General features: G+C 33.0%; 1 protein-coding gene across 1 annotated transcript in view; it reads right to left on the bottom strand.

Moving 5' to 3' along the window:
• Window positions 1–218: 218 nt before the first annotated feature.
• The window catches only part of Mettl25 (methyltransferase like 25), a 51,071-nt gene continuing 30,945 nt past the window's right edge, over window positions 219–20,344 (bottom strand). The window contains exons 6-12 of the mRNA XM_069989294.1: window positions 20,108–20,202; window positions 15,173–15,202; window positions 9,524–9,597; window positions 6,591–6,684; window positions 2,620–2,694; window positions 1,996–2,067; window positions 219–495 (exon numbers count right to left, since the gene is read on the bottom strand). Coding sequence (XP_069845395.1) covers window positions 403–495; window positions 1,996–2,067; window positions 2,620–2,694; window positions 6,591–6,684; window positions 9,524–9,597; window positions 15,173–15,202; window positions 20,108–20,202 — 533 coding nt within the window. The 3' untranslated portion in view covers window positions 219–402. The remainder of the gene's footprint in view (window positions 496–1,995; window positions 2,068–2,619; window positions 2,695–6,590; window positions 6,685–9,523; window positions 9,598–15,172; window positions 15,203–20,107; window positions 20,203–20,344) is intronic.

Raw genomic sequence — 20,344 nt, 5'->3', positions numbered from 1 at the left:
TTTCTAAAATATAGAAAAAGTACAAATACTACTCAACGCCTGGGTATAACTGCACTTGCACCTTTTAATGTGCTCTAAGTCAACAGAAGTGAAATGTGATACATAGCCAATATCAAAGTTTCATATATGAACAGGAATTAAAACTCAGATTATAAAGTACTACTGACATTAACACATGAATGCTGGTCAACTCTTTTATAATATTTCATGACAACAAACTTTATTAATTTATGCATTTACAGTAGAAAAATAGTATGATTTTTTATTATTCAATTGATTATTATTTAAAATATAAAGCAAATATTTTAAAATACTTACATAATAGGACATAAATGTTTAGTAAAGCAATCTCAGCAATAAGTCCTGGAAACAAACACAACTAATAACTTGTTTCTACTGAAGTCATTGCTGCTTCTTCAGCGCAATGACAGCATAACATCTGGGAGATGTCACAGGATCAAACAGCTTCACAATTGTAGACCAGGCACTGTCTTCCTGCAAGATTGATTAGTAGTTCAGATTTACATAATATTTACATAATAATTACATAATATTTACTTCTTTTATTTAAAAATTGTAAATAAAACTATGTGTTAAAGTGATTATTTTGTTAAACTATTAATAGTATGTACATATACATATATTTGAGAACATCCTTAGAAAGTATACTATATATTTAATAGTTAATATTGCAAGCAAGTATTAGTTACTTTAAATTGTTTTCTTTATAATCATATATTTTAACTTTTTCTAGCATAAATGTTACTTTTATACAATACTGTAAAATATTAACACTGAAAATTATGTACTTTCTGTAACTTCATTAGGACCTGTTAATCTTTATGGGTACTACATTGCCTAACGCTTGTATGAAGGCCAATGTAAAATTCCGAAAAAAAGAAATGCGTACCTGACAAAATACATACTGATTCTGTCACCTAACAACTTGGGAGTCAGGCTCTCTAGTGATTTGGAGATAGCTGGCCACTTAAGAAAGTATATCAGTATTTAAATACTTAAAACAATGTCTTTTTTTCATAAAAAAAAATAGAACAAAGTCACATTTGTTAAAATCTATTTGTTTAAAGATGCCTGTTGAAAAGAAAAGATCCACATGATAAATAAGACTGTTAAAATAAAAAGACTATAGAGGAAACATTATAACAGCTGAGTCTAATAATGGGTTAACATTCACAATAGTCTGACTATAGGTCAGCAGAGTCTAAAAACATAGTTTCAAAAAATATTTTCCCAACAATAATCCAAGAGAGTAATTTTTTGTTACTCTACAGAGATAAACATTTAAGGTTGTGAAAAAAAAAACCCAGAAAATAATTTTCACTGATTAGTATGAAGTTCCTCTACTGAAGGATTTATTTGTCCAAAAACTTACAAGTGAATTAAAAGACAATTAAAAGTTTTGGCTGGGTGCTGGTGGCTCATGCCTGTAATCCTAGCTACTCAGGAGGCTGAGATCTGAGGATCACAGTTCAAAGCCAGCCTGGGCAGGAAAAGCCGTGAAACTCTTATCTCTGGAAGTGATGCTGTGGCTCAAGTGATAAGAGTGCTAGTCTTGAGCTGAATTGCTGAGGGACAGCGCTGAGGCCCAGAGTTCAAGCCCCATGACCGATCAAAAATTTAAAAAAAGTCAATTAAAAGTTTTGTAACATGAAATGTGTATGCAGTAATTTTTATGCATGATCTTTATGACTATTAAATATGTCATGGTGGTTTGTGTCACTATCTATTTGTAGTAATTGTCATACAATTAAACGTACGTAAACTTTGTTATGGCAGCTTTTCTGAAGCCATTTATTACACATACAATTTATATATTATTAAAAAAGTAGACAGAATGAATGTTTAAAGAATATTTGAGGGAAATTATCTTATTAGTTTTATGTAAAACAATATTATCACAGCTATGAGTAGGAGCTCATATTATTTCCTAAAATAAAGATATTTTGTTACGCATTTAAAAATAACAGGATTTACCTGCTCCTTCAGGTAACAAAGTCTATCCAGAAGAATCAATGTTTCTATACAAGGGGCCAGAACAACTTTCAGCTAAAAGAAATAATAACATAGGATCAACTTAAAAGAGATTTGTTTAGTTTCTTAACATTTATGTTTAAGAAAATGTATCTGCAGAAAAATTACATAGGCCAAATCTCTATTACGAGTTCAACATCTTCAGAAAAGAAATACTGAACAGACCAAAAGTATTTCTTTAAAATAAAAAAGGAAAATAATATCCTTTAAATAACTTTGAGGTTGAATCCAGCAAACAATCACATGTGATAGAAAGCTTTCAAAGAAATACTAAGAATGAAATTCATTAAAAGGAATGTTGTGAAATAACTGCATTGAGACCAATATGTGTTCAAAAGCCTCTGAAACTTCTTTCCACACATTCATAACATACTTTAGGAGAATCTACCATGTGCTCTCTTTATTACATTACTGACACCTAATATAGTCCTGAAATAGGAAATAATCCAAAGCAATTCTTTCATACAATGAGAAAAAAAAGAGAGATTGGTTGGCATATAACAAAACTTAATAGAATGGTTTTCTAGCAAAATACCCAATTTAATATGTTTAAAATCTAAGGCTTACCATATTAAATGCTTCTAGCTCATTTGCTCGTGGCTTATATTTCTCATAGTACTCCATTATAATTTTCTCTGGCAGCTTCCAGATAAAAATAATAACAAATAATTAACATTTTCTGTATCAAATATATTGCTAAATCAAAGTAAATATGGAATTATTGTAAAATGAACCTTAGATGTCTGAAGAGATCTTTTTAAGTATATTTACCAAGCAAGTAAGTATAATTAGTTCATTTAAATTGGCTGCAACATCATAGGTTATTCATTCTACCATAAATCACTAATATCTTAATATTGTTTAATTTCAACAAGTAGTGGTAAAATATTGAAAAAATGGTATCTAAAACCATGTCCTAAAGAAAGACCAAAAGTAACAGAAACACAGTAACAGCACAAGTTTATAATAAATTTTTATAATATCCACTTAACAAATCCATCAACAAGCATTGCTTTCCATATTGTCTCAGAATGATACTCATATCATATACACCCTCATACTTAGAGGTCCACTTTCCAGTTCATATACATTTCTTTATCATCCAGTTGAAGTTTATGACTACTGAACCAGTTTTAACCAGTACTGGGGTTTGAACTCTCAATGTCTCACTCAGCTTATTTGCTCATTGCTGGCACTCTCACTTGAGCCATGCCTACAGTCTAGCATTTTGCTGGCTAATTAGAGAAGGAGTCTCATGGAATTTTCTGCCTGAGCTGGCTTTGAATCAGTCTTCCAGATTTTAACCTCATGAAAAGTTAGGATTATAAGCTTGTGACACTGTGTCTGGCTCTAGGTTTATTTTTTTTTGTTAAATTATTTTGATAATGTAAGTACTACATAATTGATGAAATATGAATACAAAATGAAAAGTTGTTTCTGTAAGTGGAAAGCCTTTGTGAAGGGCTTACCAGAAACTGACTAGAAGTAACATATCAAAATACATGTCAACATCAATGAAAGGCTAGATTAAGTAAAAAATCTGAAAGGACTTGTCAGTGTTACTACCAAATGTCTAAATAAATATTTTTCAAGATCAGTCTTCTTGTTCTTATTGAACTAAACTTCTGAATTTAGAAAGTACAAAAAGAGCAACAACAAAGAGTAAGGCTTAATCTCAACAAAATCATTCAGTAAAGATTCCCCTTTGGTAAAAAACCCATGTAGCTTTTTTTTTTTTTTTGTCGGTCGTGGGGCTTGAACTCTGGGCCTGGGCGTTGTCCCTCAGCTCTTCAGCTCAAGGCAAGCGCTCTACCACTTGAGCTACAGCGCCACTTTCGGTTTTCTGGTGGTTTATTGGAGATAGGAGTCTCACGGTCTTTCTTGCCCGGGCTGGCTTTGAACCGTGATCCTCAGATCTCAGCCTCCTGAGTAGCTAGGATTACAGGCGTGAGCCACCAGCGCCCGGCTCCATGTAGCTTCTTGTACCATCTCATCTTTCCCAAACTTCATCTACCTTTGAATTAAATGTGTACCTTTCAGATCACAATTTTGCATAAGAATATATTGGATCAGATTAGAAGTACATTTATTTTGTCTATTGGCAAACATGGATTTTGTCTTTATTCACTTTCCTCTTGGGCTTGTTTGCCTGATGATTGCTAGCTCCAGAAAAAAAAAAAAGCCAAACAACCCCTTTTCTGTATCATGACTGCTAATAAGTTAAGTAAGTATGCTTAGAACAGTGTATAACCTTATGTAGTAACCAGGCTGATGAAGTGGTGTGGAAGAGAAACTCTATAAAAGGTAGATTTGAAAGAGATATATGAATTAAATAATTTTTTCTAAAGTTAGGATGGAGAAAATGACTGAAATTTTTATACAAAGGTTTTTTTATGGGCTGGGAATGTGGCTTAGAGGTAGAGTGATTGTTTAGCATGCATGAAAACCTGTGTTCGATTCCTCAGTACCACATAAGAAGAAAAAGCAAGAAATGGCACTGTGGCGCAAGTGATAGAGGGCTAGCCTTGAGAAAAACCAAAAACCAGAAATACAACAACAAAAAACCCCAAAGGTTTTCTGTAAGATTGTAAGCATAAACGCAAAAGCAAAGAATAACTGAAGTCATGAGAAAAAAAATCTAAAAGTGCAAAATTATTTGGCTTAGAGCTGTGTACCTAAAGCTATGGTTAAGAAATACCTCAGTTGCTATTGTTTTGAGTCCTGTGTCCAGTTAACAAACTACATGTTGGAAGGGTTACATGGAGTCTTTCTAGTAGACACTGTCTATTGTTATGTTTGTTGAAGAGTAAATGAGATAATATTGTGATGTCTTTAGCATAATATCACTTAGTGAGTGCTCAGTAAATGTAAACCAATATTAATATTTTACTAGTTATATATTAATAAATGTATTAAAGGACATTTAATAAGGCTACTCTTAAACCTGGTAAGACAAAGCTACAAAGAAAGACAACTAATAATCTTTCTGACTTTTTACTGTTTAGTTTTGACAAAGCGTAATGCATATTTATTTTAAGCAAAGCACAGTGTCTATTCTCATTCATTTATACAAGAGCAGGAGGGTCACTATTTTAGCAACTAAATAAAAATGTAAGAATCACATATTGCATTGTTATTAGTAAAACACAGTGATGAAATAATAAAAGCTGTATCATCTAGTTTAACAATTGCTAAAATACACATTGTGTTAAGAGCTTTATATAATCTGGAAACAGTGGCTCATGCTTATAATACTAGCTACTTTGGAGGCTGAGATTGTTGAGTACAGGATTACAGGAGGTCTGGCTCTGATGCAAGAGTAACTGCTTAGCAAATGTGAGGCCTTGAGCTCAAATCCTATTATTACCACAAAAACAAAACAAAAAAATACAATGAAAAATGAGGTACTCTAGGTTACCTGATTTAATCCTTCCTAAACTAAAAGCTTTTTAGTAACTATTTCACTGGGGAGAGTAAACTAGGACTAGTCCAACTGTGTTAAACATCAAAGTAAATGGGGACTAAATGGGCAATTAATGCTATAGATAATAACATCCTTTAATCTTGATATGACTTAATCCTGTTATGGATGTCTTCTCTTTGAAGAAAATAATTTCATTCTTCTGTATCCACATATTTTATTCATTTTCAATATATGATTAATTAAATATAGCACAGTAACCCAAGTTCAATTTAATATTTCAGTTACTAAATCATTTGACTCCTGTTGAAAGTTCTTTTTCCCTTTGAGATATATTCAGTTTACCTTTTGTATTACATAATATGCTCTCAATTATTAGTCTAGAACTCTGTGATATTATAGCTTTTCTGAGCTCTTCTGCTTAAAGGCATTTTGAATTTAGTATTTAAATATTTCCTTAGCTATAAAGCATTAAAAATTAATAATTTTCTCTTGCTTATTTCAAATTCCTATTTAGTGTTGTCTTGCATTTTAATCCAATTTTCATCTGTGAAATAGCACTTTTTTAATTTGTCGGTTGTGGGGCCTGAACTCTGGGTGAGCCACAGCACCACTTCTGGCTTTTTTTTGCTTATGTGGTCTTGAGGAATCGAACCCAGGGCCTCATGCATGCAAGGCAAGCACTCTACCACTGAGCCACCTTCCCAGCCCAAATAGCACATTTTTAAGAGTAAACTTCCCATAGAAATTTCTTTGGAAATACATATTAAAGAACTATCACACTAACAAGGAAGATGAACAAAAAAATCAAGAGAATGGTATATTTTTTCCCTCAAAGCTAGAGCTAAACCACAACTCAATTTTCAACTTTTTGGTAATTAATGGAGATAAAAGTCTCACAGATTTTCTTGACCAGGCTAGCTTCAAAACACAATCCACAGATCTCAGCCTCCTGAGTAGCTAGGGTTTCAAGTGTGAGACACCAGTCTGGCTTGGAAAATTAGTTTTACTTTAATTTAAACTCTTACTAGTAAGTAGAAGGTAAATTATTTACTATGATCAACATATTATCCCAAGAAATTCTTGTCTTTTGTAAAAATAACAGTCACACACTTACCTTGGATTCATCTAATCCAAGCTTCCTCAAAGACTTTCTGACATAATCCAGAAAGGAAGAACATTTGGAAAAAATTTTCCCAATATGCTGATCACTGCAAAAAAAAATTGAACATTTTTTAGTTTCTCCAATTTATATTATAGATGGTTTTTAATTTAGACATGAAATACTTTTAAATATCTTTTGAATTACATAGCATGAGATTCAGATGTCAAAGAAATGTAGTAATACTTTTGTATACAGTTATAAGTAACATTACAAAGTATTTAGGATCTGCTTCTGAGAATTCTTACAATATATAAAAGTGGATGAAAACATTATAAAAACAATACAGTGAGAACAAAAATTGAGTTTAGAATATACAAAGCCTTATTTAAAAAGGAATAAGTAAGTCTTTTAAAGTTTCCATTGAGTAATGAAACACATTTAGTTTATTGACTAACATTATAGTACACATTTCATGGCAATACCTGTTAATAGTGAAAATAATTCAACAACTTTGAAAAGCGAACCTCTTCAAAGCTAGCTCTTGATCAAGTACCATATGCGGTACTAGGTCTGATTTGAAGCCATTTTGCCTCCAATTTTCATTTCAGTTTAACTAAAGTATCATGACATGGTTTTCATTGTAAAATAATACATTTACACTATCACATATTATATTTTTTTGCTGCAATTTAGGCCTAATGTAACAATCAGAAGCACAAAAGTATCAGGACCTGCCTGATATATAAAAATAATGAATAAATAATGAATAAATTTCTCTTAGAATAAATGTAATCCTAATGCAATTTCTTAGATATGTAATGGATATGATTTATTAGAGGTGAATAGATGTTAAAGCATTAGGACCACACTTGTTATGTAGTGGGAAAGTAGGAACTGGGATTAGCAGTAGAGCTCATTTTTCTGTTTTTGTTTGTTCTGAGACTGAGTCTGTCTCACTGAAGTTAGCCATCCAAGGCAATCCTGCCTCAGTCTCAGGTTCCTAAGTAGGCTTATGTTCTTAATGGTGACATTGTTTCTGCTGTTACCAAAGTACTAAGTCTTTAAACTTTAAATGAACACTGGGTATCTTTTTTTCCCCTACTACTAGGGTTTGAATTTAGAGCCCTGTGATACTGCATGTCTATTTTGTTCATGGCTGAGGCTCTACCTCTTGAGTCATGTCTCCACTTTTTGCTTTCTGTTATCTGGAGATAAGAATCTCATAGATTTGTTTGCTTGACTTGTACTAGGAGCCTTAAAGAAGAGGATTATACAGAAAGCATTCAACGTATTAAAAAGTATTTTCTCCCATATAATATTTTATAAGATTATCACTCTTTGGGAAAACAAATTTAGAACATAATTATAGAATAATAAAAACCTGCTTTATCCTCTTTCTAAAGTTTTTAAAGAATACTCTACAGCCAGATTACTTGGTTCTCTCAAAGTAGACAAAACAAAGCAAAAACAAAATAATATCTGAATTGAAAGATGAGCACCAAAAAAAAAACAAGCACAATAGATAATATATCAGTAAGAAGAGCCAATGAAGAGCTGGTATAGAGGCAAGAAAGCATATAGGAAATGTTAGGAAGGAGTGATGCTAACTGTTGAAGATCCTGATGAAAATAATTTTTAGTGAAGATCTGAAGGAAAAGAGTGAGGTAGCCAAGTGAGTAGCTGGTGGCAGATGGGGAAGAGAATATTCCTGATTAAAAGAATAGTTCCAGGGAAGAATACAAGGTGTAAAATTAGCTGCATGGGAACAAATAATAAGCCCAGACAGTGTTGGGGCATCTGCTCTGGGTGCACAGGCTGAAGACTGAGATGATGGATTACACTGGAAAGGATATTATTCACAAGTTAAAAATAGCCTTGAGTGCTACTACAAGGATATTTTAATTTGGGGTATAAAGAAGATATCATACATCTTCAACAAGTTAGTAAAGTGGCGTGACTTCCAAAAGGTAACTAATGGGATTTTAAGAAGAGATTAAATAGGGGGCCTCTGTTAGAATAAAGCGTGGTCTGCATGCTAAAGAGGAATTGTATTCTTTCTTAATAAAAGTGAATGCACAGTATCTAATTAAAATTCCACTCAAGTCAAACCAACACCACCCACACACTTTTCCAAAAATACAATGTAAGAGCAAGCACAGTTTACTCATAGTACTTTCCAAAGAAACAGCATTATTGTAAGAAGTTGTAGGAAATGGTGAAGTGCATGTATACTAACTAAATAATGAAAATAAGCACATGCAGGAGAGAAGGTACCAAAATTCAGTTTCTCTATCATTACAAAATATTAATAAATTATTTTGTGCCTTTCACATGGTAAAATACATATTACATATGAAAAGCTTCAAAGATTACTCACAGGAACTCCATGACAAGTTTAACTTACTCTCCAATTTAAAACATGTAACATAATTTCAACTTGATCACATTATGGATTAAACAGTCAGTTTCCATTTTGTGAGACAGCTGTTAAAATTTAGATTTTCTTTTTCCCATTCCATTATACTCAACAAGACAAAGTTAAAGTTAAACTGTAACTGGAAGCTCCTAATTACAGCAGAAAAAAAGTTAAATGTTTCTTGTATGTTTGTACAACAGTTCTTATTATGAAAGAGATGAGGGGCTGGGGGATTTAGCTCAGTGATGGAGTATTTGTCTAGTATGTACAAACTGTCTGAGATGTATTTCTGTTACTTGTATTATGCCAAATAAAAAGCTTTTATAGACCAAAAATAGTTACCCCTAATAAATTAACCCAAACATAACATAGTTAATTTTTTAATTAAAAAATGGCATATCTGATAGAGATCAAACCAAGGCACCTTGGATAGCTTAGGAAGGCTCATCTACTAGGAAAGCCCATCTACCAATTGAGCTACATCCCCTACCCTACCATAGTTATTCTTGTGAGAATATAGTCCTCGTACCATTTGGTGATGCCATAACAATCTTTAATAATATCCTGGAGAACAGCACGGTAGAAGAGTGATTCAGTAGGCAGCTGAAAAAAAATGCAGACATATGGAAGCATAAAAAATTAAAACAAATCAATTTAATACTAGAGACTTGGTACTGTGGTGGATATTAGAAACCTGACTTTGTGGTTAAATATAAAGAGAGAGCTTGTAGTTTTTGTATTGTAAATTAACCAATTCTCATTGTGAAGTAATTCTATAAGAAAACAGAGGAAAACATAAAATAGTGAATAAGAATGAAAAATCATAATAAAGAATGAGCTAGAGTCCCAAATGGAGTGTTTACCGATTAAAAAATGTTAAGACCAGGGCAAGGAAGGTGGCTTGGTGGTTGAGCGCTTGCCTAGCATGCATGAGGCCCTGGGTTTGATTCCTTGGCACCACATAAGCACAAAAAATAAATAAAATTAAAAAAAAATGTTAAGACCAGCCAGCCAAGTCAGCCTGAAGACTGAGTCCAAGAGCATATATGTCAAAGTGAATGTGGCTCTGTCTAAATGTAGATGGAATGGAGATAATACTAAGTAGGATTCATAAATTTAAATGAGAAAATTTCAAAAATATATGGAGTGGAAAATCATAGCATATTTACTTTATTAAGGGCATGGAGACAGAAGATAATACTCTAGGAAGAAAGAGAACATATTCTATCATATTTTAAAAGTTTTTAAAAGGAAAGTATGAGAGGATGAAGAGAAAGACCTGGATGAATATAATTTTAAAGCAGAGGCTTAAAAAGTACTGAAGTACTTATGAGTCAGGCACCTGGGGGTTCACAGCTGTAATCCTAGCTACTCAGGAGGCTAAGGATCCCCGTTTAAAGCCAGCCTGGTCAGGAAAGTTGGTAAGAGTCTTATCTCCAATAAATGCAGAAATAGTGCTGTATTTCAGGTGGTAGAGTGCTAATGCTGAGCACAGAGAGGCTCAGGGTCAGAGCCTAGGTCCTGATTTCAAGCCCTAAGACTGGTAGAAAAGAAAAAAGTATTGAGGTATTTATCAAAGAAAAAAATACTTTAAAGTATGTTAAACAGTTCTGTTGTTCACTTTTAAGGAATAGACTCTTCATACAAGAAAACATGTGGTAGGGGAGGATTAGATAGGGGGGTGGAGGGATGGGAAGGGATGGGAAGGGGAAACAAAGGAGGAGGCTACAATGCTTGATAAGAAATGTACCATTATCTTGCCCATGTAATTGTAACCCCTCTGTACAGTATTTTCACAATAAATAAAAAAGAAAACAAGCAAACAAAAAAAGAGAACATGTGGTGTTTGTTCAAGTTTGGTTTATTTCACCTTAATAACGTTGATCTCTAGTTTTGTCCTTTTCCTGAAAACATTGTCACTTTATTTTTTTCATGATCAAACAAAACACTATTGTGTATATGCACAAGATTTTCTTTATTCATCCATGAGGATCTGCGCTGATTCTATATTTCAACTATTGTGGATAGTGTTGTTATAAACATGTTTGTGTAGGTACCTTAACCTTTCTTTAGGCATATATATCCTGAACTGGCACATTAAGAATCTGTTGGAGGTAAGTACCACAAGGAGGGAAAATGAGAAAGGGAGGAGGTGAATATGATTGAAGAACTTTATATACATGTATGGAGGTAAAACAATGAAATCTACTGAAATTGTTTTTTTTTTTTTTTTTTTTCTTTCAAGGCTAGTGTTAAGCTGCAGATCCACTTCTGGCTTTTGGGTGGCTATCTGGGGATAAGAGTCCCATGAACTTTTTTGCCCAGGCTGGTTTTGAGCCACAATCCTCAGATTTCAACCACTTGAGTTAGCTAGGGTTACATGTGTGATCCATTGATATCTGGCCTGAAACCCTTTTAAGAAGAGGGAGATAAGGGAAATGACAGAGGGGGTGAATTTGATTTGTATATATTATATTCATGTTAGAAAGTATCATAAGAAATCTATCTCCTATAACTAATATATTCTAATAAAATATTTTTAAAAAGCACTTTAGTGGAGCAACCATAACTACTATAGTGCTAAAATCACTCATAGGAGGTAGATTCATACATATTTGAGTGTTTACAAGCAAATAAATGAATAATTGCAGACAGGCACAATTCCTACATTAAAAACTCTTCCTAAGGGGCCTGGGAAGGTGGCTCAGTGGTAGAAAGCTTGCTTAGCATGCACCTCAGCACCACATAAACAGAAAAACCTGGAAGTGGCACTGTGGCTCAAGTGATAGAGTGCTCACCTTAAGCTGAAGACCTGAGGGACAGTGCCCAGGCCCACAGTTCAGGCCCCATGACCGACAAAACAAAACAAAAACTCTTTCTAAACACAAATAGAGACAAAAGCCATTAATTTGAAAAGTTTCCTTCTGCCAAAACAATGACAAAATATTTCTTTTAAAATCTATCTCCAGATATATTTTTGATTTTCATTTTCCCACCTCACTAACATGCTTTCATAACACAAAAATTTCTGTCATGTAACTCTCAGTTCCTTGAAAAAAATCTCTTCTCTCACAAAATGCTAAAATCCCCTTTTAGATATTAACATCTAATCTTATTTTATTGAAATGCAGGGCATTTTGGTAAATCTACTATTGCATGAATAGCACTATAAATTGGTTACAGTTCTTACAACTTTTCTTGGATTAACTCTAGTAGAAGGAAACTTTTATATCAAACTCCTGAAATGGCTAAAACTTTCTCATGCTTTTAAGAAAATTACATGAAATGGTGTTGAGATAATTTATAAATAAATGTATATACTCTTATTAAAAGTGTAGGCTGACAACAAAAAACAAATCATTTTTTTTAGTGAGAGAGCATATACAAATGGAATGCATAAAGAAATGCAAACAGGACAGAATAAATCATTCCCATTACCCTGAGTTAATAAGAGGTCTACAGCTGTTCCATAATAGAAATGGAAGAGAGTTTAGGAAATGCCTTCAAATGCACATTCTTGGAATAACTAGGATTATCCATCCTGGTAAATACAGATGGGTTTAAGTGGGAGGGAGTCAAAATTTCTTAAGCTGTCTGTGGGACTACAATACACTAGATGTGGCTCAGTTTAATTTCCTTCTCTCACAAGTGATAAATGCTTTAACAATTCTAATTCTAATGCATCAGAAAAAAGGAGGAAACAGGAAGTTTACATCCTTAAAGCATATGTATTATGAATGCATTTTACAGGTCAAACAGAAAGGGCACTAAGCTGGAAGTCAGGGCTCTGCAATTAATTAAGTGAATATAACCAACACTTTTGTGGATCACATTCCATGAAAATTTAGAACAAAATCCAATTTACCAGACTGGTTTAGAAGCATGAACAAACACTTTCAAAATTAAGACCCACCATACCACCAGTGTGGAAATAAAAGCTCTATTACATAGAGAGCTTTCTTTTCTCAGATGCCTAGGGAACTACTAAGTGACATATATATCATAGCATAGTACAGTATAGTATGTATAGTATACTTACCAGTATGAACTCCAGTAGAGAGACTCAATCTATGGTATTTGCTACCTTACTTCTACTTCACGTTTGTCAGGGGTTAACAAATGTAAATAGGTCAAAGGACTGTCTTTTTTTTAAACCTTACTTAATGAGAAGAATTTGACCAGTAGTTTGGTAAACTGTGTATAAGACCTAATTATTAGTTTCACGGTCATGACAATTAATTATTTGTAGTAAAGTGACACTGGATATTGTTTTAAGCATTTTGTTGTTTTATCCATTTCACTGTAATAAGATAGCTATAAGCAAGGTAGTGTTCTTGTTATTACTGCCACTTTTCCTATTTAACAGACCAATAAATGAATCTACAGAAAAATTATGACATCTATCTAAAGTCTTTAGACTACAATATGGTGGAGATAGAAAAGACCACCAGAATATGATGGACACTGGTATAGGATGGAGCTATAATAGACCATAGCAGTCTGAAAATGAAGTGCTCCCCCTTACACAATAAAATTTTAATACCTTCAAACATAGCATATCATTTCTTACCAATTTTTTTACAGGCATAATTCACACATTAAATATCAACAACATCTAAAGAACATATGAATGTTCTTGGTCTTGAGTAAATGGCACTTATTAATGCAATTATTATTATTATTATTTTAATTGGTCCTGGAGTGTGCACACAGGGGTGGGGAGCTGTCTCTGAGCTTTTTTGCTCAAGGCTAATGCTCTACACCATTTTGAGCCATAGCTCCACTTTCAGTTTTTCAATGGTTCATTGGCGATAGAAATCTCCTGGACTTTCCTGTATGGGCTGGCTTGGAACCTTGATCCTCAGATTTCAGCCTCCTACGTACCTAAGATTATAGGCATGAGCCATCAGCACCTGGCCTCTATTATTGTAAGTTATATTTTAAATTCAAATGAGCATTATTATTTACATCTTGGTAGTTCTTAGTTTTGAACTAAGCGTCTTGTGCTTTTTAGGCCAGTGCTATACAACTTGAGCAACAGATATAGTATACTTTTGCCTTAGTAACACTTCAGTTAGGGTCTCTAGTTGTTGCTTTGAATCAGGGAATACCCTGAAACTGTAATCCTTCTATCTACAGACCTGAGGACAATATGAACATATTACCATGCTGGGCTTATTGTTTACATGGCAATCTTGCTAACTTTTTTTGTTGTTGTTGTTCCAGTTGTGTTCTGTAATCTTTATAGTCTCTGCCTTCTAAGTAGTTGAGATTACAGGTGTGAGCCACTAGGGCTGACTTTGAAGTGACATTATTAATGTTCCTTGAAAAGAAGTGAAAGAGTTTTCTAAAATTAGATTTAACAAGAATAATCTTTTGAAAAGCTTTAAAAAAGCTTTTGGAAAGTCTTGGTCTGCTGTGGAAGTACAGGCTAATAATCCCAGCTATTCCTAGGGAGAGACAGAATGAAGTCAGAGGCTAGTCCAGGGAAAAAATTAAACAATGTCCTATCTCAAAATCACAACAAAAACAAAAAGATGGAGTGCTTGGCTCAAGTAGTTGAGCGCAACCACACCTGAGACTCTAGTACTGAGAGCAATGGGAAGAAATGCTAAAGATTTTCTTAACTAAAGGTGGAAGATAAATAAATTTTATAAATATCTATTTATATCCCACTTAATATAGTAAATATTACATAGACACTATGGGAATACATTAAACTTCTGTTTGCACTTTCAAGTTCATTTGCTATTGCAACAAATGACTAATGAGCCAATATAAAAAGTTATCAAACAACCAACTGAAATATGTTTTAGATTAGTTAAATAATATACTGAATGCTGTACTTTGTTTATCTTTGTTTGAACTAAAACCATAAAAGCCTGATAGCCAGCAACAACATATTTTAGAAATATTTATAGTCTGTTTAATATAATATGAAGAAATGAAAAGTTACTATAAGAGCATAATGTGGAAACTCTCTTAAAAGCTCAATTTACATTTGTGAATGTTCACTTTTAAAGGCCATGTATAGATTTGATTATGCAGTGATGACAAGAAGAGGTGATATTTATTAAAATCCATCAGGCTTTAAGTTCATTAGTAGGTCAAGTTGAAGAGTGCTTGAGAGAAAACTGTCATGTTCATTAGCAGGATTAAAGGAAACATTCTCACTCACCCCTTGGCCAACTGCAACCCGCTCCAATGCCTGCAAGGAAGAAGAGAGAGAAAAGACTGCTGATATATTTATTTAGTCTTCTATGATTCATAATCATACTGTAAGGGTTCATAAAAGGGACATGCAAAATAATTAAGCAATAGCATAAAATTATACAAACATGGTAATATCTTTAAAGAATGGCAACTACATGTGCATATAAATTAGGGGTAATGCCTAAAGGCTCATATATAGAAACACACACTCCCTGAATTCCAGGAGGAACTAGAAAGCAGGAAAGCAGTGAAATGACTTAGTTGGACTTAACTTTAGAACAGTGAAACAATCAAATTTCAAGCTGTTATGATACCATTTCAACATATTTCTTATAAAGAACATACAATTTTGTCTCATTATTTTTGAGAGCTGCAACCAAATCTAGGGCTTTGTGCATGTTGGACTGAAGCTCTACCAGCAAGCTACATTCTTAGTTCTAAAAGAAGCTTTCAGCAAACAAAGAAAATGAACTGATTACATCTGAAAGCTCTCTCTCTGTCTCTGTCTCCTCTTCTCTCTCTCTCTCTCCCCTCCCCCTCTCTTGGGACTGGAATTTGAACTCATGGTTACAAGCTTGATAGACAAGCACTGTACCAGAGTCATACTTTCAACCTCTTAATGCTTCAGTTCACTTTTCAATAGGGATTTGTACTTTTGCCTGGATAGTCTTCTGACAAATATCTTTTTACCTCTGTCTTTTGAGTACCTGGATTACAGCTATCATCCACCACATCTTGGGTTATTTTTTAGAATAGGGGATTTGTAACAAAGCCCAGGCTGGTTTTGAACCAGGACCCTCCTAGCTCTACCTTCAGAGTAGTCTGGAATTTCAGGCATATGTACCACCTGGTTTTCAACAAAGGTGACAAAACATGTTAAGAGAAAATTTGACAGGTTTGTATTAATTTCCTTGTCAGTTTGCTCTTTTTAGTGTTTGATTTTTTTATAATCTTTATTTTCTTTATCTCCTTGTCTGGTGAAATTCATTATTTCCTATGTCTTCATAGGTATGTATGTCTTTCACTTCTCTGTGTAGGGATTCTTTTAGTTTTTATTTTTCATGGATTTATGTCATGAATTCCTTTAGTTGTTTGTTGTTATTCTTTAATCATAAATAATAACTTTGCTATAGAGTTCTAAGTTGGTAGTTATTTTCTCAAGGCTTGCAACACATTATTCTATACCCTCCTTGCTTTCAGAGTTTGTGTATACAAGTCTACTGCTATTCTGATACATTTTCCTGTTTTACAATTTAATGGTACTCTCTTGCAGCTTTCAATATTCTTTGCATTTTCTGTACATGGAGTTTTAACTAGCATATGACACAAACATTTTTTTCTTGTGCTGTTTAGTAGCCTAAAAGTCTGAATGTCCATGTCATTTCCAAAATTTGGGACATTTACTACTATTATTTTATTGAATATATTTTCTGTTTCTACCTTTAGTATATACTTCTTTCTTTTATAAATATGATTTATGTTTTTGTATTTCAATGATGTCTCAGAAGAGATGTATGTTTTATTTGCATTTTGTCTGAATTTTCTGTAATTCAGCTACCTTGTCTTCAAGCTCTAATAGTCTCTCTTTAACTTGATCCAATCTACTTGCAAGATTTTCAAATGACACTTTTAATTTGACCTGAGTTTTTCATTTCATGAATTTTATTTTTCTGCATTCATAAATCTTTATTGAATTCCTTTTGTTAAAAAGTAATGTCTTCCTTGTTTCATCCAGATGTCTATTTGTATCCTCTTGTAACTCAATCAGGTATTTACTTGTTACCTTTTTAATTTTATTTATCATACTTTTAAAATCATACTTTTGAACTTTTTGCCTGAGATTATACGTTCTTTCTTATCATTGGAGTCTATTATTGTACAGTTTTTGATTTTTAGAGGAATAATATTGCCTTGTTTTCTCATATTTTTTATGTTTGTATGTTGTATTTGCACAGCTCAGGCCAAGATGTTGGTTAGAGGTTTTATCTAACTGTAGACTTTCAAGTGAAACAGTCTCAGAGTTCGGCAGGACTATGGAATGGGCCAGTTGAGATACAGGTTCTTACCACTAGACTCATGGCACAGCTCAATAGCCAAGCAATCATCATCTGCTCAATGTGCAAAGGATAATTCCATAACACCACCCAGAAAAAAGAAAATATCTGAAGTCTATTAGGTCTCCAAGTGTATGATTTGATGCTACATGTGGACTGAGGGTGAGCCAATCCAGGGTCAGTTGTCTACTTCAGGATTGTTTTTATTTCAGAAGTTTTCCTTGTTTGTGTTGAGAGCCAGTGCTGGTCATGTAAGTGTAATTTTTGCAGATGCACAAGGTCACTGATAGAATCACTACCTGCCTCGAGTTGTATAGCTAATTAGCAAGTGAGTAAGAAATAAAAATTTGTTCTTTGAGTTTTGGTGTACTTATACCTTCACACAATGTAGATTTACTGAGAAAAAAGTTCACTGTATGAACATGTACAACTCAGAAATTGGTTTGGGAATTATCGAATAAAATTGGAATATTTTCAGGGTACATGAAAAATACTTAAAGAAAGCCTCCATCAAAATCAATTGTCAAGTAGAATGTAATAAATACAGGAGAAAATTACAACATCATTTTCATATGAAGTTAAACAGCAACTAGTCCAAAATAAATTAATCAACTGAAAATAACAATGAGTTTTCATTTATGTATTCATCATGCAACTTCAAATTAAATTTTGTTATGGATGTTTGTACAGGATAAACTGAATAAAGAAATAATTTTTTTAAAAAAGTTAATTTGTGTCAAAAAAATCATACAGCAGAGGATGGGTCAGTTCTAGTTGCAAAGATGAAAAAACAAGATAACAGAAGAAATTTTTTCTAGTCTTTCCAAAAATGAGTTTAGATTAAAAACAAAGAAAGAAGTCAAGGTGAGCAAGGGTTAAGATGCAGGTAAGAAGAGAGACATTCCAAGAATAGCTAGGCTTACCAGTGAAGCTACTTAGAGCAATATGCTCTGTAAACTCTATATTTATGGAATTTGTTTTTCAACCTAATTTTTTGTTTCTTTGAAGTTTATTTTATAGCAATTATTATTTTATGAATATATTCTTTTGTTTTTCTAACAAATATGAATGGTCATTTATGTTATTTTGGGTACTTTCACTTCCTTGAAGTTTCCTTTTATCTTTTAGAACAAAATCTAGTATCTACATTTTAATGCTAGACTTTCCTTTGTCATCTAATGATTCTTGGCAGTTCACTGATTATTAAAATGGAGGTTTTATAAACCTTACTACAGGCACTGAGCCTATGATCAAAGGTTATTAATAAAAAAGACATCATGAGCAGGGGAAGGATACATTCTCTCTACCAAAGGTCATTGGATATTATAACATCAGTTGAGGGCAATATAAAATGATCAACACAGATAGGTATACAGGATCAGCCCAGTAGAATCATATGAGAAGTATGTATTAAATGATTTTGATGGCAGACTATACATTCTTTACCTATCAGAGAGGTATAGATCTACCTTGTTTAAATGTAAAATCCCTTGATGCCAATATTTTTAAACTTTTTTTTAGAAAGCTCAACTTCCTTTGAGAAGACTTAACTTTCAGTTTCTAGGAGGTATAAGGTTATCAGTGTTCTAGTACAATGTAATTCCAAGAATGACTATTGTTGAAACAGGATTCTGAGCAAGTTTCACTTACACATACAATAAAGGAACAAGAAAAATTTCCAGTAAAGTATTTTAACTCGGGTTAAATTAAGGAAATTTTTGTTTGAGCAAAAACAGATTTCTAAACCATTTCTACAATTTATAATCTCTGCCAGTTACATAGCAACATGAGAAATAGTATAAGAATTGCAAAGAAATAAGGGCTTTAAAATAACTCATTTATCTTCTGGTTGAACATTAAAATATTTAATCAACTATACATCACTAAATATTTTATTGTATAGATATCTAATAATAATGTGTTTTTTTGGGAGGGGGCACTAATACAAAGGCTTGATTAGGACTGTGTACTTAACTGCCTTGCTTGATTGGTTAGAGCTCTACCACTTGAGTCACAGCTCCAGCCTAGATTTTAGTTAGTTTGGAGACTGAGTCTCATGGGCTTTTATTCCTAGGCTAGCTTTGAATCTTGATCTTCAGAATCATAACCTTTTGAGTGGCTAGGAATACAAGTATTGGTGATTTAATATACAAATGCTATATAATTTACAAAATATACAAAACAGTTACCTTTTCTGCCTGTTAAGAGCACACCAAAAAATCTACTCTTACAAAGTGTCCAGTATATAATGTAATTGATTAACTATAGTCCTTATCTTGCAACTTCAGTCTCTAGATTTATTCATCTATATAGCTGCAATATTTTAAATTGTTCATGACAATGGGACCACCTACAATGTTTTACCTCTTTTGCAAGCCAACTAGAATCAGGAACAAAAAATGCCATGGATTAGGATGTCCTCAGTCTAATGACACTTGTCAAATCAGGCATAGTAAAGTTTTTATTTAATTAGATAATTACTTCATGTCCCAGGTATCTTAGTATTTTATTCCATTTCATAAAAATATTGAGACTGAACGACTTTTATAAAAAATGTGAATACATTATAGGGTCAGATAGAATGTATTGAACTGATTTTGTATTTTAAGGCTTGGTAGTTGGTCCATTTTATGCAGTAATAGAGAATGATGTGTAAATATTAGCTATGACACTGCAGGAACAATGCATAACATTTGAAGAGCATATCGTTTTCTCATAATTTATAGTAAACAAAATGTTAAAGATCTGTAAAATGTGGCATCTGACATATGAGCACAGCCAAAAATAAGAAATTTTGCAACATCTAAACACAGATTTGACTATAGGAAATAAAAATCAAAGCATACCAAACAGGCTGACATTCTAGCATTGCGACCACAGCACCATCTCTCTTCCTTTAAATAGCTGCACATTGGAAATCCCCACTTTTCTTGAGGACATTCTGAAGACAGGGAGAAAATACCTATTATTTAAATAACATTCTTTCCTTTTTGGTTAAAGTAAATAATCTAATGAGAAAGCAAATCGGTCATTTAGAAAGTTAAACAGTAGTTAAATATGGAAGTGGTGATCTGCAACAGTTT

Source organism: Dipodomys merriami, unplaced genomic scaffold (assembly GCF_024711535.1).
Source record: "Dipodomys merriami isolate MVZ:Mamm:240054 unplaced genomic scaffold, mDipMer1.0.p SCAF_10, whole genome shotgun sequence".
Lineage (NCBI taxonomy): Eukaryota > Metazoa > Chordata > Mammalia > Rodentia > Heteromyidae > Dipodomys > Dipodomys merriami.
The sequence above is the reverse complement of the archived record's forward strand: the minus strand, read 5'-3'. Positions and strand labels throughout refer to the sequence as shown.